General features: G+C 48.4%; 1 protein-coding gene across 5 annotated transcripts in view; it reads left to right on the plus strand.

Annotated features, from left to right (window-relative positions):
* Positions 1–26,257, plus strand: part of SMG7 (SMG7 nonsense mediated mRNA decay factor) — a 77,087-nt gene that overhangs the window by 26,304 nt on the left and 24,526 nt on the right. For 3 of the 5 annotated variants that reach the window (XM_051841429.2, XM_017339710.3, XM_051841432.2), the window contains 4 exons: positions 3,691–3,829; positions 15,635–15,666; positions 17,110–17,227; positions 18,905–19,037. In XM_051841429.2, coding sequence (XP_051697389.1) covers positions 3,726–3,829; positions 15,635–15,666; positions 17,110–17,227; positions 18,905–19,037 — 387 coding nt within the window. In that variant the 5' untranslated portion in view covers positions 3,691–3,725. Of the gene's footprint in view, positions 1–3,690; positions 3,830–15,634; positions 15,667–17,109; positions 17,228–18,904; positions 19,038–26,257 lie in introns of those variants that run through there. The other 2 variants (XM_051841430.2, XM_051841431.2) reach the window with 2 other exon arrangements.

The raw sequence follows: 26,257 nt of genomic DNA on the forward strand, positions 1-26,257 counted from the left end.
ACTCTAACTGGCACCCATATAGGACACCTGCATGGCGGTGGTGGCTTTTACCCGCTGTGTCACAGCGTCAGCTCCTGTCCCTCTCCTTTTAAAGCTTGTTTATTTGAAAGGCAGAGTGACAGAGAGGAGGAAGAGACAGAAGTCTTCCCATTTGCTGGGTTACTGCCCTCATGTGGGACTGGGCCCACTGGAAGCCAGCAGCCAGGAGCTTCAGCTGAGTCTCCCACGGGAGTGGCAGCCACCCAAGGACTTGCCATCGGCTGCTGCCTCCCAGGGTGTGGATTAGCAGCAGAGTGGATGGGAAGGGAGGTGGGACTCAATCCCAGGCACTCTGATACGGCACGTGGGTGCCCCAGGCTGCAGCTTAACCCACTGTACCACAAAACTGCCCTTGCTAAATGCATTTTCAGTTTGATATATCGGGGCTGGCGCTGTGGCATAGTGGGTAAAACCGCCACCTGCAGCGCCAGCACCTATATGGGTGCTGGTTCCAGTCTCGGCTGCTCCACTTACGATTAGCTCCCTGCTGATGCGCCTGGGAAGGCAGTGGGATCTCTTCTGTCTGCATAGTTCTGGCTCTCCGGTGTCTTGATAGCTGGAATCATCCAGTGTGTGGCCATTTCAGATTGGCTTCTTTCACTGAGTAACACTCATTTAAAGTTTCCCCTGGTCTCTTAATGGCTTGATTATTCATTTCTTTCTTTTTTCTTTTTTTTTTATAATGTTTACAAATTTTCGCTTTTTTAAAAAAATATTTGTTTTATTTATTTGAAAAGGCAGAATTATAGAGAGGTGAGGGGAGAGAGAGGGAGTCTTCCATGCATTGGTTCACTCCCCAAATGGCCACAGCGGCCGGAGCTGAGCCGATCCTAAGCTAGGAACCAGGAGCTTCTTCAGGATCTCCCAGGCAGGTGCAGGGGCCAAAGACTTGGACCATCTTCTGCTTTTCCTGGCCACAGCAGAGAGCTGGATCGGAAGAGGAGCAGCCAGGATTAGAACTGGTGCTCATGTGGGATGCCGCACTTCAGGTCAGGGCTTTAGCTGGTTGCGCCTCAGTGCTGCAACCACCACTATTTTTTTTTTAGAAAGGTTTATTTACTTATTTGAAAGTCAGAGTTATAGAGATAAAGCGAGAGAGGGAGAAAAGAGAAAGCTTCCATCTGTTTGCTCACTCTCCGGATGGCTGCAATGGCCAGGGTTAGGCCAGGCCAAAGCTGGGAACCAGGAGCTTCATCCTGGTCTCCCACACAGGTGGCAGGGGGCCATTCCCTTGGGCCATCTTCCCCTGCTTCCCCAGGCCGTTAGCAGGGAGCTGGATCAGAAGTGGAGCAGATGGTACTTGAACCAGCACCTATACTGGCACGCCTGCACTTCCAGGTGACGGCATTGCCTGCTATGCCACAGTGCCAGCCTCCCTTCTGACCATTTATATATTGAGATGCTCATTTTATTAAAAACTGCTTTGGGGCCGGCGCGTGGCTCACTTGGTTAATCCTCCACCTGCGGTGCTGGCATCCCATATGGGCGCCGGTTCTGTCCCAGTTGCTCGTCTTCCAGGCCAGCTCTGTGCTGTGGCCTGGGAAGGCAGTGGAGGATGGCCCAGGTGCTTGAGCCCTGCACCCGCATGGGAGACCAGGAGAAGCACCTGGCTCCTGGCTTGAGATCAGCATAGCTCCACCGTAGCGGCCATCTTGGGGGTGAACCAACGGAAGGAAGACCTTTCTCTCTCACTCTGTCAAGTAAAAAAAAAAACAAACTGCTTTTATTCTTCTCTGTTGCCTGTAAGGTATTCTTTCTTTAAAAGCATGTTTTAAATACTTTGTATTATCTGTGTGTTTTATTTCTTGAGGTTATAGTGATTATTGTTAAGAATGGGTTATTTTTTTGAGGGGTTGAATCAGGGTGTGCATTTGGCCTAGCAGTTAAGATAGCAGTTGGGATACACAAATCCCATACATTGGAGTACTGAGTTTAAGTCCCCACTCCACTCCCAGTTCCCGCTTCCTGCTCATGTGCATCTTGGGCAACAGCTGCAGTGGGTGAGTCTCTGGCACCCGTGCGGGAGACTGGCTCTCCTCGCTCCTGCCACTGTGGGCGTTTGCTGAGCTCCCTGTCTCACTGCCTCTCCAGTAAATTGATCCCCCAAAAGAAGTTTGTTCTTCCTCATCCTCAGGTGAAAATTTCTTCAGTTTGTTTGTCAGATTTAAGCAGGTTTCATTTTTAGGGTATTGGCCATTTATTGAGAAACTGTTTAGTCCAAATCAGGTGTCTTGGCAGCCTGTGAGCTGGCACTGGGTGTACATATCTGGAGGTGAGGATGTGTAACGTGGCTTCCTGGGAGGACTTGTCCAGCCACGGCGCTCTCACAGACGTGCTGAGTTTTAAATTACGAGAAGGGCTTTAGAGACAGGAAGAGGAGAGGAGTACAGACTCTAAGGGGCCAAACAGCAAGGAACTAAGAGCCATTTTGGTTCATGGGATTGGAAAGCTGAGGAGCTTGGCTTTTGTCGTGAGGTATGTTCTCGCGTTATTTTCCACAGAGGTCCAGCCGGAACCCTAAAGAGCACTGGGACGCATGTTTTGGAGCCACCATGCTCCTTTCCAGTTGTATTTTTACAATTGTGAAAAAGTTTGTTTCTATGCTGGGACCAATTAGTGTGAGTTCTTGGCTTCTCTTGCCTGACTTACAGAATGCGGGTAATTATCCTGGATTGTTGGGAGGAGGAATAATGACTGTTAATGATGATAATAACAATATGGCTAACGCGTTCTGAGGGCTTACTTGCCTAGGAGCACTCCTAATGACTTGCGTTACTTCATTTAATCCTCAAACATCTCAGTGAGGTAGGTGCTTCTGTTCTCTCCATCGTCTGACAGAGTGGGTGTGGAGAGGTCACTTGGCTTTACAAGTGGCCGCATGGTACCTGACTTCACTGGACGGTGCTCCCATCCTGGGACGCTGCACAACAAACAGCATTTAGCACGGTATCTGCACATAAAAACGTGAGCAGTGTGAATTACAGTAACCCCAGTGATCAGCAGCCAACAATACTTAACTTACTTTGCCCAAATCTTTGAATTAAATTGAAGTCCCCAAGAACTTGTGCGGCTTTTCCCGTGCCTCAACTTAGTCATTGCTGAACGCAGACGGTGCGCGACACGAGACTGCCTTCCGTTGCCTCTCTTGCTGTCTGTCTACGCCAGAGTTTAAATCCCTGGCAGGGACCATGTCTGCTGTTCCCCTGGTACACACAGCCCCGTGCACTGTACGTTGAGCATATAGAGATGAGCAGTAGCGTTCAGTGAGAGCAGATGTAGAAACCTGGCATTCTCGCCCGTAGAATGTAAGCGTTACCTCACCACCCGCGACTGTGGGTTAATGGCTATCCAGGCTTTCCCTTCGGTCAGGAGTGCGTCTGCCTCCGTGGTCCAGGGCTTTCTCTCCCTGTCCTGCAGGCCCCTGCGGGGGCCCAGCCTGTAGGTATCACCCATAACGCTTTAGTCTAAAACTAAAATGTTCTAGAAATACATGGAACACATGTCTAAACTGTGTATTCTAAGAAACTGCTTATAAAAAGGAAAAGGGCTTTGATATTTTGGCTTTGCCTTTCTGTCACATTGTCATTTCAAATAAAGAGAAATACTATTTTATGTGCGTTAACGCCTGTTTTCCTCCTCTCCTCTGTCTAGAGTGTCTTAAAGCATTCTACCTTGTGAGAGATTGGATGTTCTGGCAGATAGTCATTGTGGGAGAAAACGTTTCATGTAAGTCCCAGATGAGGACCGAAAACTTGAAATCAGAGGAGCGTCTGAAATCGAGTACTATTAGGTAGGATACAAATCACAAGGGATTTGTCCTTTTTTTTTCCTTTTAGAGATGTATATTGAAAGTATTCGTATTGTGTGAACACTAATCGCAGAATCAGACTGTCTGAGTATTTGATTTTGGCCAAGATTGGGGAAGGGCATGCTAAGGATTTGTTAACCTGTATGACTTCATGAGAACTTTGTCATGTTTACCTTGTTATCCGCATTTATATCTTGTGGCCAAGGGAATTTAAAATATTCTTTAATGAAGTAAATTTAAAAAATTTATATGTTTATGCATGAAGCTTTGGACATTTATGACCAGGTGTCTTCTGGTGCCAGAGTTGTGTTTTGGGTCTGTGCATGGTCAGATGCACTGGTGTGCAGGGCTCATCGACTCAGCTGCACACATGAGTGTGGGTGCCGCCCAGCCTTCCAGGTGTGTGGGCGTGTGCTGACAGCTCCGAACATGCTTGATGCCAGGGCTGCCGCCTTTCACGGCGCGCAGGAGTTGCCCTCGCCCGTGCCGTGGCAGCTGTTTCGGAAGGCCTGCTTTTGTGGCCGCCTCTGGAGCGAGGGTGCACGCTGCTGCCTCCAGCTGTGTGGCCTTGTGCTCCCTCGCCTCCTCAGTAAGATGCGGGCATTGCTGCTTCCTGGGAGGGCCAGGGGTCTCATCCCAGGAAGGCATGGGAGCAGGACCTGGCGAGCAGTAAGGGTCCAGAGTCTGTTGGCATGATTTATAGTTGGCTTGATGTACCATCGGGTCCAGTTTTTAAGAAGCACTTGTTAAATAATAAAAATGTAAGGAGAACTGATGTTTAGAGAAGTGGAAAGAAAGAAGGGAGGGAGGGACATCTTAACCCAATTCATGGAATCTATCTACCTCTGATTTTAGTTTCTTTTCACAATAAGAGTGCTCTTCATGACATTCGAACAGTTTGTTCTTCCTTGTTTACCATTACTGGCTTTTTTTTTTTTTAAGATTTATTTTATTTATTTGAAAGGCAGAGTTGGGGGGGGTGTGAAGGAGACGGGGGAGAGAGACAGAGAGAAGCTCCATCCCCTGGTTCACTCCCCAGATAGCTGGGCCAGGCTGGAGCTAGGAGCCTCTTCATGGGTACAAGGGCCCAAGGACTTGGGCCATTCTCTGCTGCTTTCCCAGGTGGGGTGAACCTGCGTCCCTGTGGGATGCCATAGTTGCAGGTGCTAGCTTCACCCACCGTGCTACAGTGCTGGCCCAAACCTGGGGTCTTTTACCCCACCTTGATGTGTTGTCTTAACCCCATGGACCCACAGCAGGCGTCCCACGAAGCACAGAGGAAAGAATGCCAGATGGCAGTGATTTGGTGGTCGCCAAGGTGTCTGTGTCCCACACTGCTTCCTGACTCGGAGGGATCCCCTGGTTCTTCTGTGTGACCTGCCTGCTGGTGTCTGTTCTTGGCACTCGTCTCATCTGCGTACATCCCTCCACCTTCTCATCGGCCTGCTGTCCAAGCTGACAACCGGGAGTGACCTCGAAGCTTCCCTCTGCTGCATCTCCCCTTCCTCTGCTTCCAGATAGAGTTCATGGGAAGTGCATATTATGAAAAAAACTGTGCATGAGTCTAAAAATTTTTGCACCAAAGTAAACTCACACTGACCTGGTAGCACCCGTTTGCACGAGGTCTGGGGTGTGGCACTTAGAATGGTAAGACCTCAGTGTGAAGAGAACAGAGAACCGCTGGTGATGCGTTGGTGCAGCGGTTAACACTGCTGTGGACCCCTCCCAGCTAGGGGTGCCTGATTTCAGTCCTAGGCTCTGCTTAGGTTCCAGCTTCCTGCTGATGTGCGCACGCTGGAGAGCAGCAGGGGTGGCTCAAGTGCTTGGTTCCCTGCCACCCAGGTGGGAGACCTGGATTGAGTTCGGAGCTCTTGGCTTCAGCTTGGCCTAGCCCTGGCTGTTGTGGGCATCTGGGGGAGTGAACCGGCAGATGGAAGATGGAGGAAGATGCCCGTGTGCTCGCTGGCTCTCGTGCGCTCTCTCTGCCTTTCAGATTAAAAATGTAAATAAATAAATAAATAAATAAAACTTTGTTTTTAAAAAAGAGAAAAAGAGCCCCTATCAGAGCAACATGAATTCTGCTCAAATTGGAACAAGAACAGACTTCAGATTTCCGATGAAATTCAGGTGGAGGAATGGTGAAATCATTGTTGCTTTATGAAAAGTGTGGCAGCGGTGGGGGCATTTCTTCTCATTTGGATATTTATAGCATCATTCACGGACCTCACAAAATTTTCAACTTAAAAATTAGCCTGCAGTAGATGTATCAGATTTCAAGTCCTGCCCGTGGTTGTCTGGGCAGTGCCAGACCAGTGATTTTGTGGGCCTCGTATGGCCTGCAGACTGGCCGTTCCCCTCCCTGCTTGTTTTGAGAAGGGACAGGAAGATGCCGAATGCCCGTGTGTGGTGGTGGACCGTCCACATCAGTTTGCAAGGAAGATACTGATCGTGTCTGTGCCCTGGTTGAGGGGTCCAGTGGTGAACAGCAAAAAGAACAGCCAACACATGGACGTCTCAGCTGGTTCAGCTTGTGCATGTGGTGCCCAGAGCTTTGAAAGGAAATTTTAAACGACTGGGATCATGATCCTGAAGCGTTTCTTCTAAGAATCTTAGCAGGAGCTGAAACAGGGCTGTGCCAGTGCAGTCTGCGGCTGCCGAGAGGTGGAAGTGGGCCCGGCGGGGCCTCAGCAGGTCATTCGCGAGCAGAGTTCATGGCAGCAGTTTGTTGCCTTCCCTGCCTGCCAAGGCAAGGTCAGCCAAAGCAGACACTGGGGACTCCCAGGAGCGCCGTCCTGCAGCGCGCGCCACGTGCTCCTGCTCGCTCACTGCTCTCGCAGGCCACTTCCCTTCCTGAGCTTCGGTGGAGATCCCTGGGCCGCCACCTGACTTCATTTCTTTGTTCATTTGTTTCCTAATCTTAGGAAATCGTTAAAGGGCACCGTTTTCCTTTAGGTAGTGATGTTAAGAGACCACAGTGGCACGGGACAGTCCCAGGACCTCAGTGCTCCAGGGGTGGGCCAGATGTCATCTAATTGTTTACAACAGTGCCCTGAATTTGATGGAGCTTATGTCAAGAAATGAAATGTCAATATTTTTGTTTCATTTCTCTTGAACTTTTTGAAGTCTTCATATTGCTTAAATATAGATTTGTTGTCACCCATCTGTATTGTTACATCCTCACTTCCAGTTTTGACCCTTAAAAATCCATCTTGTAGTAGTCTTGGGAAGATGCAGATGTAACCGTGCTGTCCCCTTACTTAAAATGCAGCTCTGGTTTCCTGTCAGGCCAGCATGGGCTCCTTGATGTGCTGTGAGGAATCCCACAGCCCACACAGCCCTCAGTTCCCCAGCGCCTTCTGTGGCTTCCTGTCCTGCGTTTCGTGCTCCATGGCTGAGCCTTGCTTTTTACTGTTGCACTGTTTCTTCTGGAAGACTAAGACCTTCTTAGTCAAACTGGCTCTTCCTAAATGCAGATGCTCCTCAGAGATTACGGAGGGAAGGTGTTGGTACGGAACACTGGAGTGTTAGGAGACTCGTGCCTGATCCACTGCTCTGGTCCATAGAGAGCCGACAAAAGTGGTTTTGTTAGCACGTTAGAACTGAGAAAAACTCCTTCAGCACTGCCCTGGGTTGTCTTTTCTAAATTAAATTCAACAGCACAGCAGTATGACTGAATTTTTCTGATGGATGGTCTGCTGTCACAGCTGTCGATGGGCACGTGTTTCTGTGATGGTGTGGATGAGAGCATCTTGTGTTATGGTGTCAGGCCTACTACAAACAATTAGGATTAGGTTCTCATGTTTTATTATTAAAAAAACTCATGGGAACAAATATAAAAAAGTTAAAGTGGCAAAATCTACCTTGGCTTTTGCTTTAATAATAATAAAAAAATGTAGCCTCCTCTTCTAAAATGAATGATTTGCCTTTTCGTAGCTGTAAGTTGTATGTTGGCTTGTCTTCCTTGAATTCTGATCATGGAGAAAGGGAGCTGGGAATCATTTAAAGGAATCTCTTACTTACCCCTGGTTTGGAAATATCTTCTATTTTTGAACCATGAATCTTACAGTGTGTTTTCTTAAGAGAGAATATCCTATCCTGCATTTGTTACTTTGCATTGTTACATAAATATTGTGTATGATCAAGCTATTTGTTAAAGAAGATTAACTCAAATTTTAGTTTTTTTTCTTCTGACATTGAAAAAAATTATAAAATAATTAAGCACTGAAAGCCCCAGGTCTGTGGGTTATTACTATCAAACATTTCAGATTTTTTTTCTTACTTTCTTTTTTCTTTAAAGAATTATTTTTATTTGAAAGGCAGAGTGTGACAGAGAGAGAGAGAGAGAGAGAGAGAGAGAGAGATCGATCCTGCAATCGCTGGTTCAGTCCCCAAATGGCTGCAGCGGTTGGGCTGGGCCAAGCCGAAGCCAGGAGCCAGGAGCTGCTTCCTGGTCTCACGGGGGAGCAGGGGCCCAAGCACTTGGGCCATCTTCCCTTGCTTTCCCAGGCATTAGCAGGGACTGGATTGGAAGTGGAGCAGACAGGACTGGAACCAGCACCCATATGGGATGCTGGCACTGCAGCTGTCAGCTTTATCTGCTACACCGCAGCACTGCCCCCCCCCCCCCCCAAACACTGTTATGTTGCAATGCTGCTGACTGGCAGTGTGACCTTGTGCATGGTTCTTAACCTCTCTCCTTGGGCTTCCTCCACTGTAAAGTGGGGACAATAATGGTGCATTGTGCAAGTTAAATGATTACTTTATGTAAAGCCATCGCCAGTAGTGAGTGCTAGTTATGGTGTTAGATATTACAGTAGCTAGTGCTTTGAAAGTATTAAATGTGTTTATAGAAGTGACGATGGCCAGTGCCGTGGCTCACTAGGCTAATCTTCCGCCTTGCGGCGCCGGCACACCGGGTTGTAGTCCCAGTCGGGGCACCGGATTCTGTCCCGGTTGCCCCTCTTCCAGGCCAGCTCTCTGCTGTGGCAAGGGAGTGCAGGGGAGGATGGCCCAAGTGCTTGGGCCCTGCACCCTGTGGGAGACCAGGATAAGCACCTGGCTCCTGCCTTCGGATCAGCGCGGTGCGGCGGCCGCGGTGGCCGTTAGAGGGTGAACCAACAGCAAAGGAAGACCTTTCTCTGTCTCTCTCTCTCACTGTCCACTCTGCCTGTCCAAAAAAAAAAAAGTGATGATTATGTTGTCTCGCTCATTGTCAGCCTTGGACATATGTGACTCTCACTGAATGTTTCAGATTTTATTCAGCCTTTTAATGATTTTTTCTTTTATTGCTTGATAGAAATGTTTTATTTCTCATTTAATAAATTAAGACTGTATATTTAGTATTTTTTTTTTTTTGACAGGCAGAGTGGACAGTGAGAGAGAGAGACAGAGAGAGAAAGGTCTTCCTTTGCCGTTGGTTCACCCTCCAATGGCCGCCGCTGCAGCCGGCGCACCGCGCTGATCAATGGCAGGAGCCAGGAGCCAGGTGCTTTTCCTGGTCTCCCATGGGGTGCAGGGCCCAAGCACCTGGGCCATCCTCCACTGCACTCCCTGGCCATAGCAGAGAGCTGGCCTGGAAGAGGGGCAACCGGGACAGAATCCGGCGCCCCGACCGGGACTAGAACCCGGTGTGCCGGCACCGCAAGGCGGAGGATTAGCCTATTGAGCCACGGCGCCGGCTGAGACTGTATATTTAGTATTTTAAAAGTTTGTTTTAGGCCGGCGCCGCGGCTCACTAGGCTAATTCTCTGCCTGTGGCGCCGGCACACCAGGTTCTAGTCCTGGTTGGGGCGCCGGATTCTGTCCCGGCTGCTGCTCTTCCAGTCCAGCTCTCTGCTGTGGCCCGGGAGGGCAGTGGAGGATGGCCCAAGTCCTTGGACCCTGTGTCGCTCCCCCTCTTCGTGGAGGAACGACACAGGACCCTGCGCTGTTCTTTCGTCTGCTCGGCCCTCCCCGGGTTTGCTGCTATCTCTTCCCGGGTTGGCTACTATCCCTTCCACCTCCGTGGAAGGGCAGTTCCCCCTGGCCACATTCCCCACTTCCGCAGGGGAGCGGCACACCGCCGGCCGGCTTTCTTGGGGGCTGCACAGGTGTTCCTTCAGCTAGATGTTCCCCTTAGATGTTCCTGGTGCATGCCGTCTCTCTCCTCCTTTATAGTCCTCCTCCGCCAATCACACGCCGAGTATGCTGCTCTCCTCCAATCAGGAGCAAGTCCTACAGTTTATTGGTTGAACTGGAGGCAGCTGTGCGGAAGCTGTTTACTTCTCTCCCAGTGCCATATTGTGGGAGAGCAGATGCATAGAATAAGTCTTAATTCCAGTAACTCAGTCCAGTCCGGGCTGCTCCCCACACCCTGCACCTGCATGGGAGACCAGGAGAAGCACCTGGCTCCTGGCTTCGGATCAGCGCAGTGCAGCGGCCATTGTGGGGTGAACCAATGGAAAAGGAAGACCTTTCTCCCTGTCTCTCTCACTGTCCACTCTGCCTGTCCAAAAAAAAAAAAAGTTTGTTTTAAAACTATAGTTGACAGTGCTGTTTTATTATTAAAAGCATGGTGACTTCAATTCTTAGATTCTTGATTTATTCACTCTTTTAGTTAATTTCTTTAGCTTAAGTTAAGAATAAAAAGAAATGTTGCCACACCCCTTTCAAGAAAATACATTTAAAGCTCTTGTCTGTATAGGCATTGGCTGGAAACTTCATGTCAATCTGGAAGTTCTTGAACTTAGCCAGTTGGGCACTGAGCACAGTGTTTATATAAACATAATAATGAAATAATCAAATTTGTGCTAGTCCACACAACGCCATTGATTTGATGTCTTGATACTGTGTACTGTAAAAAAAGAAAACAGTTATTTAGGGGGAGGGAGATAAGGATTCCTGGGATGTATGTATGTGAAAAACGTATTTGAGAGGCAGAGTTAGAAGAAAATCTTCCATCCATAGTTTCACTCCCCAAGTGGCCACAGCAGCTGGAGCTTGACCAGTCGGGAGCTGCTTCCAGATCTCTTCCAGGTGCCCCTGTGGATGCAGGTGTGAGTCCCGGCTGCTCCACTTCCTACCCAGCTCTCTGTAATGTGTCTGGGAGAGCAGCAGAAGATGGCCCAAGTGCTTGGCCCCTGCACCCACGTGGGAGACCCTGAAGAAGCTCCTGGCTCGTGGCTTTAGCCTGACTCAGCTTTGGCTGTTGTGGCCATCTGGGAGTGAACTGGCAGTTGGAAGATCTCTCTGTCTCTCTCTAACTCTGCCTTTTAAATACATAAAATAAATCTTTGAAACAACAAAATAATCCTCTTACCTGTCTGAATAACTACTTTGGGGATACAGAAAAAAAAAAACAATTAATGAATACTAGACGCCAAGCCTTGTTTTAAACAGTTTGCCAATCAGTTCAGTCAAAAATAAACATGGCCTATAAGAGCTAACTGCTTCCAATTATATGAGGCTGTTTTTTTTTTTTTTTTAAACATTGTCCCCTTTGTGACGAGTTTAACATACGAATAAAAACCGTCTTTACTCTGAAGACAAAATTGTTGAAAATTCCTCCTATGGGAAGACTACTTCATCTGAGAATTTAGACTTCCTACTCATCTGCTCCCTCAAGAGGAGCCAATGTTATTTCGTGTTTGGTGGCCACGCCCCCGTGCCGTGTGGCTACGAGCAGGAAGATGGTGTGTCTATGGTGGCTGCAGCTGTGCACCCACAAAACTCCCCAGAGACAGCCCAGCGTGAAAGGGGACTTCATGCGCCGGCTGACCCCCTGTCACAGGGTGACATTCACTTGCTGTGCGCTTCCTGATAATATCGTCAGCTTCCGTTTCCTTCTTTTATGAAAAGATGTTTTTGTTTTAGGTTAGTTGACTTAATTGTTGTTTAATTGACAGCATGAAACAGGTGGCTAAGCCTATGTTCGTTTTTGTCATAGAACTTTGTTTATTCTAATGTGAAAGAAATAGAAACAACTTGGCCTTTGGAATCAGAAAGAACAAACTGACGCTGCTTTGTGGCCATGGGCACGTTATTTCTCTCAGCGCTTCGGTTTCCTTATTAATAAACGAGCGTTGCACCTGTCCCCTGAGTTCTGTTTTCCTGAATTTATTGTCTGTCACTGCAGCGGAGCCTAGGTTGTTGGAGTCAGTCACCTGTGCCCCTTTCAGAACCTGGGGGAGACGGCAGAGGTGGAGCCCACTGCTCCTCAGACACCGTCGCAGACGCTTTACCCTCACACGCTTTTGTTGTACTTTCATTATTACATTTTTCTTGGACAAATTATTACATATTAGTAAAGTTTGTATGTTTGTTGATTTTGTCTTCACAAGTAAACCTTGATTGGAATGAGGAAACCTTAGATACAGGATTCTAAGAAGGATGTGTTGCTAAGTGGTAACAGAGTGAAGTAGAGGCTTTGTAACTTCGCAGCGTAGGCAAGGAGGGAGAGGTCCTTGAATCCAGTAGAGCCGCGTAGTCGGCCCTGGAGAGGGAGCTGTGGGTTCATAAAGCAGCGGCAGCGGTCCAGGAGGGTTTGGAGGGAGGAAGGGAGAAAGTGTGGCATCGGCATGGTGGAATAGGTGGTGTGCGTATCAAGTGGCATGACCTTGGGATTTAGGAGCAGATAGCCAACAGCCTTGCAAAGAATTCTTTTAACACCGGAAGTTACCCCCAAAGTGAATGCTGAAGCAAGGCTGTTTGAGTGATGGCGTTGGATGTGATCGACGGTTTAGGCCTGCGTGTAGCTGTTTATTGGGTAGTGTTTGTTTATACTGATAGTTTTCATGAATCTTTTGGCTTCTTTCATAGCACTCGGTTATGATTCTTTTGTTTGGAAGCTTTTTGAAGGCTGGGGAGCATGAAAGAATTCGCTTTACATTTTTATGAAATTAAAATCCACAATTAATTATAAGTACCTAATAGATTATCTAAAAAATTTACTGTAGAAATTTAGAACCTTAATATTCTCTAGCTTTCATGTCAAAGTTTTTTGTTTCTGTTTTTGTTTTTTTTTTTTTTTTAATGGAAATCTCGGGCCAGTGCCATGGCTCACTTGGTTAATCCTCCGTCTGTGGTGCCGGCATCCCATATGGGCTCTGGTTCTAGTCCCGGTTGCCCTTCTTCCAGTCCAGCTCTCTGCTGTGGCCCGGGAGTGCAGTGGAGGATGGCCCAAGTGCTTGGGCCCTGCACCCCGTGGGAGACCAGGAGGAGGCACCTGGCTCCTGGCTTCAGATCGGCGCAGTGCTAGCTATAGCAACCATTTGGGGGGTGAACCAATGGAAGGAAGACCTTTCTCTCTGACTCTCTCTTTCACTGTCTATAACTCTGTCAAGAAAGAAAGAAAGAAAGAGAGAGAGAGGGGGAGGGAGGGAGGGAGGGAGGGAGGGAAGGAAGGAAGGAAGGAAGGAAGGAAGGAAGGAAGGAAGGAAGGAAGGAAGGAAATCTCTTGGGGCCAGTGTTTGGGACCCTGCACCCACACGGGAGACCTGGAAGAAGCTCCTGGCTTTAGCTTGGCCCAGCCCTGGCCACAGTGGCCATCTGGGGAGTGAACCAACAAAGGGAAGATCTCTCTCTCTCTCTTGCTCTTTTTAACTCTTGCTTTCAAGTAAATAAATAAAATCTTCTAAAAAAGATAAAAATGTACGTCTCTTAAGCTTATATATTTACCTTTTTATTTTTTAGGTGATATGTAGTAACTGTGCAGCCCATGGGGCACAGTGAGATATTTTGATGCATGTATGTATTGTGTAATGGTATTTAGCAGGTGCATTACCTTACACATTGTCAAGTTTCTTCTCTTAGAGCTGTTCTCAAATATTCAGTGCCATGTTGTTAGCCAAGCGTGTGGTCACCCTGGTGAGCAGTAGAGCGGCAGAGCTTGCTCTAGCTGTCTGTGACTTGTCACCCAGTGACTGGTCCCCTGCCCCCACCTCCTCCTCAGGAAGCACCCGTCTGCCCTCCTCTCTGTGAGATAGCTTCTTTCCATTCCACCTGAGTGAGGTCATGAAGGAGAGGAAGTGACTGGCTTCACCGAAGAGTGGTTGAGTGCCTGCTGTGTGCTTGGCACTGTGCTGCTAGGCGGGTTGTGGTGGTGGTGAGCATTCTGGAAGTCTGATGTGTGCCAGGAAGAACGTGCATGTGCCTTGAGAGAGTGATGTGGGTGTACTTCATCTACACGGGCTTCCTGAGGAGGGGAGGTGCACTGGAGAAGCCGGCCGGCTGGCCGGAGTCGGGGCAGGGGCTGGGCAGGTGGTGAGGGGAGGAGAGCAGGTGGAGTGTGTGGCTGGGAGACTGTCGGTTTTGTAGGACATTCCAGTAAAGATTTTGTCTCTGCCCTAGGAGCGGTGGAAAGTCAGCCTAGTGGGTTTGTTTGTTTGTTTTTCTGAAGATATATTTACTTGAAAGGCAGAGTTAGAGGCAGAGAGAAAGAGAGAGAGAAAGAGAGAGAGAGAGGTCTTTCATCTGCTGGTTCACTGCCGAGATGGCCGTGACGGCCAGAGCTGAGCTGATCAGGAACCCTGAACTTTCTCTGGGTCTCCCGCACGGGTGCAGGGGCCCAAGCACTTGGGATATCTTCTGCTTTTCCAGGTCATAGCAGGGAGCTGGATCGGAAGTGGAGCAGCTGGGACTTGAACTTGTGCCCATATGGGATGCAGCACTGCAGGAGGTGGCTTTACCTCTCTGCCACAGCACTGGCCCCCCTAGTGTTTTAAGTGGGCAGCTGGTAGGCTAGGTTTGCTTTCCAGAGTCCCCTCTGCTGGCCGGTGGAGGACAGAATAAAATGAGGCAGCAGTGAAGTAGAGAAAACAGTTTGGTGGCTTTGTTACCCTCCAGCCAAGGGATGGTTACAACTTCAGTGAGAGTGACAGAAAAGGAGAGAAGGGAAAATCAGCAGATTGGATGCTCTCTGGAGCTGACTGATGTATGTAGGTGTTCAGGAGACACCGTCATGGCTCCCTCCCTGTTTCTCATTCTGCCTTTCAAATAAATAAGACAGATCATTAAAAAAAAAAAAAGAAAGAAAGTATGAGCACAGCCACAAGGGGCTGGCATTGTGGCATAGCAAGTGCACCAGCATCCCACATGGCATCTGTTTGGGTTCTGGAGGTTCCACTTCTGATCTGGCTCCTTGCCAGTGTACCTGGCAAATCCGCGGAAGATGGTCCAGGTGCTTGGCCTGCACCCACGTTTCAGACCTGAAAGGAGCTCTTGGCTCCTGGCTGTTGCAGCCATTTGGGGAGTGAACCAGCGGATGGAAGATCACTGTCTTACCCTCTCTGTAACTTTGCCTTTCAAATAAATAAACAAATCTGTAAACACACATACACACACACACAGAACTGTTCAAAGTTAAAAGTTTAATCAGAAAAATGAGACCTTAAGAAAGGCTAGACAGAGTGTCCCTAAGTGGAATGCTGGGTGTTCAACGAGAGGTGTGATGCCGCTGTCGCTTTACCGCGAAAAGTGAGAGGAGGGTCAGGGCTGGGGGTGAGGAGGAGAAGGAAGCAGCAGTTTGGGGAGAGTGGACATTAACAGAGTGCCTGTGAGTTCCAGAGACACAGTGAGATTTCCTGGCAGTATTTTAGTTTAATAAGCACCACTTGATGTCGTCTTTGACACTCAGGGTTGGAAGGAAGCAGGACAGGGCGCTGCAGGTAGCAGGTGCAGTCGCAGGGGATCCTGCGTCAGCGAGGCCGCGTGCAGCCTCCGTGTGTCTTGCTGCTGCGACATGCTCTCCAGGGTTGCTGGGGCTGGGTCGGCCTGGTTTGTTCTAACTCGTGTTCTCCTTTTCCTCTGCAGGCAGGCAGAAGTCCTGAAGGCTGACATGACAGGTACTGGACTGTGTCTTTCTCACACTGATTCCGTGTCGTCAGGTTAACGGAAGAACAGCCTCTCTCCTGTCTGTCGTAGCACTGAGTCCTGTCGTAGGTGCCAGAGGGACGACAGCTTGCTGTTGGCCTCAAATAGTTACTGTTTTGTACTTTGAATTCTTACTTGAACCTGTCAGGAACTTTATATAGCACATGTCACACTGAATTGAATATTACCTAATTCTAAGTATGTAATCACTTAGTTTTTAACAGTGATTTAGCATACAGAAAAAATAGTTCCTCCTCCATATGAATTCGAATCTGCATAAACCAAACATCTTACCGTGTTAGGTTAATATCTTCCTGGGGAAATGCTCTTCCTATTTCTGATTACTCACACTTGCGTAGTAGGTAATCCTTCAAAAAAAGGATTTGCAGAACTGCGCTGAGAGTCTTGAAGTTGAGTGAGTGACCTCACAGGCTTCCCTTTCTCTACTTGGAAGATGGCTGAGGGCTTCTGGGAGCAGGCGTTAGCTGCAGAACTCGCAGACACACGGTTCTCCCCCACGTGGTGACCAGCATCTGCTCTGCGCCGTGGGGCCGTGAAGAATTAAACTGCTGTGGTGTCCGTAACCGCCAGGATTGACAGTCCAAGGGAAATTGGGCCGTCGCGGTGCCTTTGGCTCACCTTGTAAAACCACAGTCACGGTACTGATACTGTCATCCAAAGAACAACTTAGCGTAGCCCCAGTTGGTGTAGCGCCTCGTCTCCGAGCTGCGCATGGTGGCGCCGTGAGCTGCTGCGGCGTGCTCCTGGGTTGGCACTGAGAGCGTGGCATGAACAGTGCGCGGGGCAACACCGTGCTCTGTGCCACTGCCTCTGGGCCGTGAGCACCCCAGTAAGTAGTGGGGTTTGACTTGTGCGGGGGCCGTGGGGCTGCCCGGGGGCTTCAGCTGAGATGTGATTTCCTCATCGAATGCAGCCCGTTTTCTTGCTGTCAGTGGATGTAAGCAGGTTTGGATAAACCTGCAAACCTGTTTGTGGTTGAGAACCTAGGGAGGACTTCCTTTTGGGCGGAGTCTCGGGGCCGGGGTTGGGTTGCTGCGTGGGGTGTGGCGGCTGCGTGCAGCAGCATCACGTAGGGACTGCTCGTTGGCGGCACGTCAGAGTGCCTTGCTGTCACTTGCTAAATGGAGCAGCTCGGCGGCGCTGATGCTGTGGGCTTCCCAGGACTCTGGCAGACAGGGCGTGTGTGGGGGCCTCCTTTCAGAGTAAAAGACAAATACAGGCGCGTTGGAAGGCAGGTTTGGTCACCAGCTGAAAGGTGGACCTGTGGAAGGTGGTCCTGTGAAGCCAGGGACACACTCCTTTTCCTTTGGGGTTAGGGAGGGGAGGAAGCGTTGCAGGCACGAGGCTGGACCGTCTGATTGTCGTCTGTCATTGTGTTTCTGTTTATCACTCAGATTCTAAGCTGGGGCCGGCGGAGGTCTGGACTTCCAGGCAGGCTCTGCAAGACCTCTACCAGAGAATGCTGGTGACTGATTTGGAGTACGCTCTAGACAAGAAAGTAGAGCAGGATCTGTAAGTATGCTGTGTGGGGCAGCCTGCAAGGTCAAGGAGCGCACCATGGCTTTGAAACAGTTTGGCTATTTGCTTAAACTACCTCAGAGTAAGCTTTTTCAATGGAAACAGATTCTAATATTTGCGATTCTGTCGGAACAGAGTATATGGCCATATTATTTTAGACACAGTCTTCGGAGTTGAGAAAAAGATTTAGAGTTGAATCTCGTTAAGGATGGCTCTTTTAGGGAAGGAATATCAGAGTGCTGGATGCTGTGTGTTCAGCCCCACATGTAAGCCTTGACTGATTGAAAGAAAAGATGCAAGCGTGCTTTGGGGAAATCTTAACTTGCTAAATGTGATTCTATAAATTGTTTCTGGAGAAAAATGTATTTGCCTTGTATAGAAAGTTCTTTTTCACCAAATTAGTATCCCCCCCCACACAACCAAAGAAATATTTTGTGTATTTAAGCTATTCCACATGTTCTTTTTGTAAGGGGTGAAATTCATAGAACCAGATTCTAAAGTACATAAAGATCTTTTGTGTAGGCCCTTGGGTTGCCTGATGGGAAGTTTAAAGTCAGTTCAGAACATTCTGCCTAATAAAGCCCATTACCCTAAATGGTGGTGAGGGTTGATTTCTCCCATCGTGCACAGCTTTCTTAGATACTTCAGTCTAGTAATAGAGGCCGGCCACAGCCAGTCAGTCCACACCTGTGGTACTGGAGTCAGGGGGGAGCTGTCGTCAGGAACACTAGAGAGTGACTGTGCTGAGGGATTAACAAACCCAGCACGCGGGAGCAGGGGTGGGAGCCTCTCGCCCTGCCAAGGCAACCACAGGCAGGCCTAGAATTCAGTAAATCCATAGTAGTTTACTTTTCGTTGGTCATTGTGTATGGCTGTGAATGGTTTTCTTAAATATCAAAATGGCCCTCGGCAGAAGAAAGGTCCCCACCCCTGCTGTAGGTCTCAGAAGTTGCTACTGACAGACTAGTGTACTCTGCAGGTGGAATGTGGACTCCTCGTGTGTGTTTGCTGTTGATATTTTTCTCCCTGTGATTTTCAAGTCAGAGACCCTATTTCACCATAATTGAATTGAAAGTGATTATTTTTTTGTCACTTGATTGTTGGAGGCAATGTTATAATAGCATTTTGGTATACTATATATCCGCCTTGTGTTGTTTATTTTAAAGAGCCAAAATTGAAATGTGACTTCTATTTCAGGCTCTAGAGAAAATGTTAATCCTCAGAGAAGTTAGGAGAGCTATTCAGGAGGCATGGGGCGGAACGCCTGGAGATCTGTGTAACACGTCACCTGACAGGCTGCAGTCGCTTGGTTTTGGTACAGTGTGTGGAAATTGGCTGACAGCTGTTTCACTTTGGTCTTGCCACTCTAGTTGTGGTTCTGTAGTGGGGTCCCTGAACAGGCCGTGAGGCTCTAGTGGCTCTGAGAGATTAGTAGCCGAAGGCACAGTCTGACCGTTTGAACATTCGGTAAGTGTTTACTGAGGCCAGTTAGATGCTCTTGCATGTCTAGTCGTGTTCAAAGGGGAGCATAAAGGTATTTAATAACTGTAATACAGGCTTACTGTCTAGTTTGGCATAATTATAACAAATAGTTCTTTCTTGTTCTCAGGGGGACCAGTGTCTGCCCTGTGAGTCACTGCTGTACCCAATAGAATTACATTTTGTTTTCAGCTGGAATCATGCCTTTAAGAATCAGATCACAACACTGCAAGGCCAGGCAAAGAATCGAGCAAACCCGAATCGGAGTGAAGTGCAGGCAAACCTCTCCCTGTTCCTAGAGGCAGCTAGTGGCTTCTACACGCAGGTGAGCTCTTCGTTACATACTGATTTTCTCCTGTTAGTGGTCAGCTCTCTACTCCTCAGGTCATCTTAAATTGTTTACCACAGTGGTTTAAAAAAAGAGTTCCCACTCTTAAAAAGTTTGATATTTTGGCATAAATGTATGCATACAGAAGAGGTAGCACACGAACAAAGTGTTAGTGAGCTGGCGGCCGGGGCAGAGCGCTTGCTCACGTGTGCGTTTAGTCACGGTGAGAGCAGCCGTGTTGTGCAAGATGAGATGCAGTCAGGATTGAAACTCTCACGTGAATGTTCAGAATGGTGTTATTTACACCACGGAGTTTATGTAGATCTTGAAACATTACTAGCCTGTGCGAAACGGAGTGGCTTTTCCTCACTTTCCTTATCGCGTCTGGCTAGAACGTCTCAGGCCAGGTGAAGGGAGAAGCAGGCTTGTTTCTTCTGATCGTGGGCTTTTCTCCACTGTAAGCAGGATCTTTCAGAAGACTCCCATCGCACCCATTTTTAATAACAAGATTTTATTTATGTTAACACTGAAGGGCAACGTTAGAGAGAGAGAGAGGGGTCTTCCATCCATCCTCTGGTTCACTCCCCAAATGGCCACAACAGCCAGGGCCGGCCAGACTGAGGCCAGCAGCCGGGGCTCCTTCCCGGTCTCCGTGTGGTACAGGGGCCCTGCAGTGCCGGGGTCGTCTTCTGCAGCTTGCTAGGCGCGTAAGCAGGGAGCTGGGCTGGAAGTGGAGCAGCAGGACTGACTCACTGGCACCACTGTGGCTGCCGGCGCTGCCCGCGGCGGCTTCACCTGCTGCGCCACAGCGCCGGCCCCTTGCCATGCCTTTGAAGCAGAAGAAAAGGGCCCGAGGGCTGGATGACATCAGCGCTGTCAGCGAATGGGGATCATTTATTCATGTTTACTCGGATTGAACATTTGTCACAGTTCGTCACTAAAGAACTCAAGTACATTTCCTATTCTCAGGACATTTTCAAGTTTAGGCCAGTTTTTACAGCGTAAGTTGGTACTTCTGGAGGAGGCCCGGTGTGCACATGTTCACGCTTGCTGTTTTACAATGGCTGTCGAGCTCATGGTGCTAGCGCACAGCCCAGCTGCGGGGGCGCGAGGCAGTTAGGACAGGTGGTTTACCGTTTAGGAGATACCCAGTGTAAATGAAAAGTGAATACGTTATAGATACTGTGGGCGTTTTGTTTTGTATTTCTGACCTTAAAAATAACACTTGGGGCCAGCACTGTGGCATAGCAGATAAAACTGCCGTCTGCAGTGTCGGCATCCCATATGGGTGCCGGTTCAAGTCCTGGCCGCTCCACTTCCAATCCAGCTCTTTGCTATGGCCTGGGAAAGCAGTAGAAGATGGCCCAAGTCCTTGGGCCCCTGAACCTGCGTGGGAGACCCAGAAGAAGCTCCTGGCTCCTGGCTTCGGATCGGCACAGCTCCGGCTGTTGTGGCCAATTAGTGAACCAGTGGATAGAAGACCTCCCTCCCTCCCTCCCTCTCTCTCTCTGCCTCTCCTTCTCTGTGTAACTCTGGCTTTCAAATAAATAAATAAATATTTTTTAAAAAATGCATGTTTTAAGAAATTTGAAAGGCATCCAGTGTCCCAAAATTTTTTCATGAATGTCCCCATTCAAGATAAATTGCCACTTTAATATCTCCAGTGTTTATATATTTTTACATAATTAAGATAGTACTGTACATCTAGTTTTGTATCTGTTTATATAAATATGAGTTCTTTGTTTAAACAGTTTAATAAATATATGCATAGCATAAAGTGTTTTCTCTAATATTGGCTTATTTCCTGAGGACTAGCACTTCAAATTGAAATCATTAGATTAGTAAAAGTTGAAATGGTGTTAATATATTTTGTTGTTTTCCCAAAGGATCATCATTTGTAACATTTCCCCCCAGTTTCTTCTGTTCACTTGTTTAGTGTTTTGTGGAGTAGAGAAGTTATTAGGTTTAGCTTCCTTCTTGGCAGTTTTTTACTTTTGTCCATAGTCAGCGGATATATTTAATAATAATCACACCTGAGGAAGCAAATGAATAATCAGTTCAAATTTGACATTTGAAAATACCAGTGTCGTGTAACAGGGTAATAGGTAAATTATAGCATGACTATAAATTTGGACATGTGAAACTATTATAAATAATGCTTACAAAGTTTTCTGTAGAAGATTCATTATTTATTTGAGAGTCAGAGTTGCCGAGGGAGAAGGGGAGACCGAGGTCTTCCATCCGCTGGTTCAGTCCCTCAGGGCTGTGACGTCCAGGGCTGGGCCAGGAGGATGCCAGGAGCCTGGAACTCAATCCAGGCTTCCCACGTGGGTGCAGGACCCTAAACGCTTGGGCTGGGCCTTTAGTGGAGAGCTGGTCGGATGTTAAGCAGCTGAGTCGTGAACTGGCACCCACATGGAATGTGTTTGTCACGGGCGGCAGCTTGACCGGCTACATCACAGAGCCAGCCCCAAGATTTTGTTAAATGTTTCTCAAATTGATCTACTTGAAAGGCAGAGCAATGGAGACAGAAAGAAGCATCTCCGAGCTGCCAGTTCAGTCCCCAGATGACAGCGACGGCTGGCGATAGGCCAGGCTGAAGTCCATCGTTAAGAACTCCGTCTGGGTTTTCCACATGCGTGGATGGCAGGAACCCAAGTACTTGAGCCGTCCTCGCTTCCTCCCAAAGTGCACGTTAGCAGGAAGTGGGCTCCATGCTTGCTCACCCGCTGCGCCGCGGTGCCGGCCTGAGGGTTGTTTAAGATGAGAAAATTGTTTTGTTGTTAATAAAAAGTCATAGTGACGCGGTCTCAGCTCAGGGGGATGTTAACCAAGGCCCTGTCTGCCCAGCTGGGCTTTGAGCCGTGTTCTGCTCTCCCAGAGTTCCGTAGGCACTTAAACAGCTTCTGTGGACGTTTCGGGCGCTTGCAGTTTCTGAAGCAGAGTCTAGTTTTAGAACTTGTCTTGTTTCTGACTCCAATCTCTCGTCGTCCCGTGCAGCAGAAGACAACTGGAATATGGCTTGGGAGGCAGAGGAGCAGGAAGGAGGTGGTGCAGCCGCCGGAGGCCGGGAGGCAGCCACTGGCAGTGCATTTCTAGAGTGGCTGTTATCCAGATGAGCTTGTCATCCTGGAAAGCAATTTTTTTTTTTAAGATTTATTTTTGTTTATTTATTTGAAAGAGTTATAAAGAAAGGGAGAGACAGAGATCTTCCATCCACTGGTTCACTCGTCAAATTGCTGAAGCCAGGAGCCTGAAACTCCATCTGGGTGTCCCAGTGGGGGGCGGGGCCGTCTCTGCTGCTTTCCCAGGCCCATCAGCAGAGAGCTGGATCAGAAGTGGGGCGGCGGGGTCTCATACTGGCGCCCATGGGATTCCAGCAGCGCAGCTGGTGGGTGGCTTAACCCTGTGCACCACAGTGCTGGCCCTTTGAAAGTGATTCGTGACCTTTAACCTTTATGATGTGGTGACGTGTGTTCAAGGATTTAACTGGACATTGGTAAGCTGAAATCTTCAAGAAAGTAAAGCAAGAATCTTTTTTTTTTTGAGGGGGTATAATGTTTGTAAAAGCATTTTGTTAGAAGATATAAACATTAAATGTCTCAAAAATGGTTTTATAAAGGGGAAATGTGGGTAATTTAATTTTGAAATTAATTTTTAAGCAGCCTGCATTGATTTTCCCTGCTTGCACTTCACAGGCAGTGGTTAAGTTTTGCTTACATTCCGTGTTAGTTTAGGCACCAGCGTCAGGGCTTTTCACTTGCAGTTTTAGGTTATGATGTTGATAATTGGTCTTTGAAGCAGGTAGTAGTTCCTTGGTTACATGCACTGCAAATTTAACCACCAGCCTAAGGAAGTAGACCAATTCTAGATCTTTATATGGCCTGTTCGCAAGATGTAGATTTTGAGTTTTGATTTTAAGTGTAGTTGCGTGCCGTTGGAAAATAAGCAAGGGACTAACATGTTCAGATTTGCTTTTGTTAAGAGGACCGTGATACTGGGGTCACAGCTGGAAGCCCATTAGGATGCTCCTGTGCCAGTGCAGAGAAATAGGTAGACCTCTGCAGCATAGCCACTAAGACTTGACTGGATTGGATCTGTGGTGTCAGAGTAAAGGATACCGAGAAGTCACTGGCCTGAGCAGCTGGTTGAGTAGTTGTACCGTGTGCTCCGATGGGGCTCACCGGAGGACAGCAGCTTTGTCCCTGTTAGATTAGAGCAGTGACTGATGTCTCAGTCGAGATGGCAAATAGGTTAATTGGAGAAGCAAGCTGGGAAGGTCAGCGGCAGGCTGAATTTCATGACGACCGTGATAACCTGGGGTGATGCAGATGGGAGCAGGTTTAGCGGAAAGGGAGCCCCTGTCGCGGAGGGAGAACACTCAGGAGAGGGGCCTCACAAGACGAGGCAGGAACATTAGTAGGACTGATGGCAAGTCACTATCTAATGGCAGTGTGTGTTTTTTCCACTCACAATGTTATGTAAATGCTAGTTCTCATCTTACAACTTTCGGTGTCTTCAGCAGAAGTATAATTGGAGTGAATTGAGAAGAGACTGGCTATGAGTTTATTAACTGGTTAAAGCTTGGTGTCTCAAGCAGAACCAATCCCTGGTTAAAGATGTGCCATTATGCTGTGCTGTAGGTTTTTGTCCACATCAGAGGTCAGAATAGTTGTCCTTATTCTGAGACTGGAAATCAGAAAGAAGGCTTTGTCGTCAGTTGCTGTATTAGGATAAAGGAATATCTCTGCTTCTTGGCCTAGAGTGAATGGCTCAGAGAAGTGGAATGATGCTATAAAGTTCCGCTGACGGATGGGGCCAACTCTCGGTGACTCCTTGGCTTGCTCATCTGAAGAGCAGAGTGGACACGTGCTTGTAGGTTCCTTTGCCAGTTTGCAGTTCTGTGATTGAAGTTTGGGGCGAACAGGAGGTGTTGTTCGCTCAGTGACTCCTGTGGATGCCTTGTGGTCAGTACTTGTGTGTGATGGAGTCACCCATCCAGACTTAGGAAGCTGCCGCCACGTCAAGCATTGGGGGTCAGCCTGTGTGGAGACAGGATGCAGTTTCACAGAGAAATTGCCAAGCACACACTCATGTTTTGAAATGCGGGTTCCTCTGCTTGCGCCTTGCGACTCCTCTGAACCAGCCAGGCGCTTTCCCAGAGTGTGGAGCCAGCAGCCCTTCCCTCTCTGTCGTCCCCACTGAGGACTCCTGGCTCGGGCAGAGATGTTATCCCCAGCCGTTCTACGCGGTGTTCCGACCATGTTTGGTTTACTTTTTGTGATCCTTCCTTTATTCTTTAGAAGTTTGTTTTCTGGTCTTTTGGTACCTACTAAACTTGTTTTTTTTTCTCTTGTGTTTTTTCATTTTCTGGTTACCTGTTTTGTTTTTAAAGATTTATTGTATTTATTTTGAAAGAGTTACAGAGAGAGGCAGAGACAGAGAGGTCTTCTATCCGCTGGCTCACTCCCCAGATGGCTGCGGTGGCCAGAGCTGTACCAATCCGAAGCCAGGAGCCAGGAACCAGGAGCTTCCTCCGGGTCTCCCAAGGACTTGGGCCATCTTCTACTGCTTTCCCAGGCCACAGCAGAGAGCTGGATTGGAAGAGGAGCAGCCGGGACTAGAATCGGCGCCTATACGGGATGCCAACACTTCAGGCCAGGACTTTAACCCACTGCACCAGAGCGCCAACCTATTTACCTGTTTTTGATCACTCCCACTGCCCCCACCCCTGAGCCTTTTTAGAAAGAGTAATGATAGGCTCAGCTATTTCTAATCTGGAACCTTAGATCACTTGAAAACTTCTGTTGCTTTCATAATCTCATCTGAAAAAGTGGTGCATATTCTTACATATACTGTGTTGCTGCTGGTTTTATCACAAAAATAAAGTGACATCAAATGACCAAGGGAGGGCCGGCACTGTGGCGTAGCGGATAAAGCCACTGCCTGCAACACTGGCATCCCATATGGCCACCAGTTCAAGTCCCAGATGCTCCATTTCCCATCCAGCTCTCTGCTGTGGCCTGGGATAGCAGTAGAGGATGGCCCAAGTCCTTGGGCCCCTGCACCCATGTGGGAGACCCGGAGGAAGCTCCTGGCTCCTGGCTTCAGATTGGTACAGCTCTGGCCGTTGCAGCCATCTGGGAGAGTGAACCAGCCGATGGAAGACCCCTCTCTCTCTCCTTCTCTCTCTCTCTCTCTCTTTGTAACTCTGACTTTCAAATAAATAAATAAATCTTAAAAAAAATAATCTAGGGAAGGAGGCTTAACCTACATGTAGGGTATTCAGTTGGCTTGTGCTGTGTGTTTTGCTTGACTCGGTTTCCTGCCCCCTCTCCTCTCCCCTGGTCTCATGTTGTACCTGACTCCCTCATTTGGCTGTGAACGCTGTGAGGGCAGGTTTTCTTATTCATCAGTGTGTTTCTACTGCTTACCCTATTTGATTCAGCAGCCAAATATTTGGATGGATATATTTCTAAGTAAAGATTTGTATCCGTGAGAATAGAATGTGCAGGAGCCATGTGGGAGCCAAGAATTAAAGAGCTGGCAAAGAGGGTGGGAGGAGAAAGGCCTTTGAACGGAGGAGACTGCGAAGGAGCAGTTGGAGAGATACCAGGGACTCAGAAAGCAGAGGGATCCGGTTCTGATGACTGAAGGCTGCTGGCCCTGTTTGGCGGTCGGGGAGCAGGCTGTGATGGGCGGCAGTGGCAGGGGGCCTGGGTGGCAATGAATGAGCAGTGAGCAGCAGTGGAGGACGCAGTTTGGAAAGTGTGGTTGAGAAGAGGGGAGACAGTAGAAGGTTGCTGGAGAGGGATTGTGGGCCCGGCTTGTGTTTTGTTCCTGTTTGCTTCATTGGGAGACTCTTGCTGTGTTTAGGCCATGGGATAGAAGCAGGAGGGGAGACAAGCCTGGGACAAAAACGAATGGAATGGCAGCCATGTCCATACAGAGGGCTTCGCTCTGACCAGGGCGATGAGCACCCCTCCCCCTGTGAGAATAGAGAAGAGGGGTGAGGTTGAGCGAGCGAGGTAGAATTTCTGTGGTGTCTGTTGTGTGTGCGGAGACGTGGAGTGGCTTAAGAAAATCCTGACATCTGACACACCTGGGCTTGCATTTGCGTCAGACCGTGTAACGCCCACCCTGATGTTTCGTGTGTGCTTCTGAGAGAAGCAGCTGGTTCTGTGCTGTGCTGCTGGCGGTGCCTGGGAGCCCTGTCT

This window comes from Oryctolagus cuniculus, chromosome 13 (assembly GCF_964237555.1).
Source record: "Oryctolagus cuniculus chromosome 13, mOryCun1.1, whole genome shotgun sequence".
NCBI lineage: Eukaryota > Metazoa > Chordata > Mammalia > Lagomorpha > Leporidae > Oryctolagus > Oryctolagus cuniculus.